Source organism: Egretta garzetta, unplaced genomic scaffold, assembly GCF_000687185.1.
Source record: "Egretta garzetta isolate BGI_Z169 unplaced genomic scaffold, ASM68718v1 scaffold616, whole genome shotgun sequence".
NCBI lineage: Eukaryota > Metazoa > Chordata > Aves > Pelecaniformes > Ardeidae > Egretta > Egretta garzetta.
In genome coordinates, this window is record NW_009259982.1 from 101,634 (window position 1) to 103,932 (window position 2,299).

Consider the following 2,299-nt stretch of genomic DNA (forward strand, 5'->3'; position numbering starts at 1 on the left):
AGGGCTGGCTGGTGCCCAGGGAGGGGCCCCAGGTCCCCAGTCTCCCCTCTCCTGTCCCCTTTTGCGGGAGGCAGCTCAGGAGGGACCCATCTTGCCTGGCCAGGCAGCTGTCATGGTCCCAGCTTAGGCAGCCTGAGGGACCACAGAAAACCATTTTATGGCTCCGTGCCTCAGTTTCCCCCAGGCAGAGTGGGATGGTTGGTGCTGCCTCTACCCATCTGGTAACCAGTCTTGCTTTTTTTGGGGGGGGTCTGTGCCCTCGCAGGGTGACTCCGTCTGCTACGTAAAAGCTGCTTTTCCTCTGCTGGGCAAGATCTTGGAGCGAACGGAGTTCAAGGAGAACACGGCCAACGCCAAGAAGATGCAGATGGTGCGCAGGATGTACAACCGCATTGACGAGAACGTCGACCCCTGCATCAAGGAGGAGAATGATGAGGAGAGAAAGGTACGGGGTCCCCTGCCTTGTGGGGTCCCCTGCCTTGTGGGTGCCAGGTTGGCAGGGGTGTGGGTCTGAGTCCTCATTCTTGGGTGAAATGGGGTGTCCAGAGCATCCTGGGGTGGGTGCACGGGCAGGACCTTGAAGTGGAGCAGAGATGGGGTGTGTGTGGATGCAGGGAGCCATGGGGGGGTGTCAAACCCTCCCCTGGGTGCAGTGTGGACCCCGTGGTGGTGACACTGGGTGTCTGGCATGGTTGTGGAGCCAATGCTGAGCCCAGCTCTTCCTCCAGCTCTCGCAGAACTGCTCCAAGGAGTTTACCACCTCCCCCTATGAGATGCTGGTGCTGGTGAAGCAATTCTTCCAGGACATCAACCAGCTGCTGCAGAACCAGGAGACCTTCGAGAAAGATTGCAGCCAGGTCTACCGCAGGACCTGCCTGGGGCCCAGGAGGGCTGGATCCTCACCAGGTGAGATGCAGAAGCTTTGCCTCTGCCTGGCAAACCCGTGCCAGGCTGGCTGGGAGGCTTGGGCTCACCTGCATGGAGCAGCTTGACAGCCGCGTGTCCCCGTCCGTGGGCACACGCGGGCGCCGCGGGCACAGCACATGTCTGCGTTGGTCCCCGTCTCTGTCGCTCGGCTGGTGGCCGTCCCTCTGGGGTGGCCTTGGTGGTGCGTCGGCGAGCTCTGCGTCTGTGTCTGGGGAGAGCCGGGGCTGGCCGCCCTTTGGGGGTGGGATTTGGGCTGAATCCTGCTGGAAGCAAGGCCAGAGAGAGATGCTGAGGGGGAATAGGGAGGCATCGCTGTCGGCCCGACTAGAGGCATCAGGCTTGGCTCCGTCTCAAAGCCCCAGCGCCTGGGTTGAGCGTGACATAGAGAAATCAAGGCACTGGGATCTCTCTGCCACCAACATGCTGCATGACCTCGACCGTGTCACTTCAGCTGCCCCCTGCCTCAGTTTCCCCCCCCACCAAGCCTTTGGGGAGAGCATTGCCCACCTGGGTGGAAGAGCCGGTGTTGCCGTCCGTGCTTGTGCAAGCGCCCGTGCTGTGTGTTTGCATGCCCCGTGGAGGAGACGTCTCGCTGTCGTCCGTGTGTCGGCGCCATGCCGTGTCCCTGTGCCATGGGGGATGTTAAACGTGGCTGTCCGGCTCCTGCCGGTCATGGATAACCCACTGCCATCGGCTCAGGAGACCCGGTGATTCGAGTTTGCTTCATCCTGTCCCGCTGCTTGCCATCTTTGTGCTGCTACGTCTGCCCCTGCCTGCTCCCTGCCTGTTCCCTGCCTCACCTTCGCTCTCCCTGTTTTTTTTGGGGGGGCTGTTCCACCCACTTGCCTGGGGCTGCGGGGAGGGACGGGGATGCTGCCCCCGACCTCAGATCTGCTGGCTGTGCCCCTCTTGGAGGCTGGTGACCCTACGGCCGTCTCTTCTCTCTGCTTCTTTCAGGTGTGGGGACAGATCCTGACTGCAATTGCCTGTCCCCTGCCCTCCCTTCTGCCACCCAGCCCTCCCCCTCCGCTGCCACCCATTCTGGCAGGGAGGTGGCACCTGCTAGCACCCAGGTCCCTTACAGCCTCCTCCATGCCACCCTCGCTGATTTAGATGCCCAGTCTCAGCCCCCCAGTAGCACGGATGGCGGCTCGGGGACCGAGGAGGTCCTGGGTGCCGGGGTAGGTGACACGGCGTCGGCGCCGTCCCCCATGGTGCAGCAGACAGCTCCAGCTGACAGCGCCGAAGCCCTTCTGGATCCGGCCGGGACCCTTAGCCTGGTGGCGGTGGACGTCTCCATCCTGCGTGGGGATGGAGAACTGGTGGAGGGGGGCACTGAAATGGTGGGCGGCCCCCCCCTGCGGGGTCCCGC

The 2,299-nt window shown here is 63.1% G+C and overlaps 1 protein-coding gene across 1 annotated transcript in view; it reads left to right on the plus strand.

Annotated features, from left to right (window-relative positions):
- Positions 1-2,299, plus strand: part of CSF1 (colony stimulating factor 1) — a 22,768-nt gene that overhangs the window by 18,534 nt on the left and 1,935 nt on the right. The window contains 4 exon segments of the mRNA XM_035895968.1: positions 266-445; positions 729-906; positions 1,885-2,263; positions 2,265-2,299. The exon segment at positions 2,265-2,299 is cut by the window's right edge and continues 364 nt beyond it. Coding sequence (XP_035751861.1) covers positions 266-445; positions 729-906; positions 1,885-2,263; positions 2,265-2,299 — 772 coding nt within the window.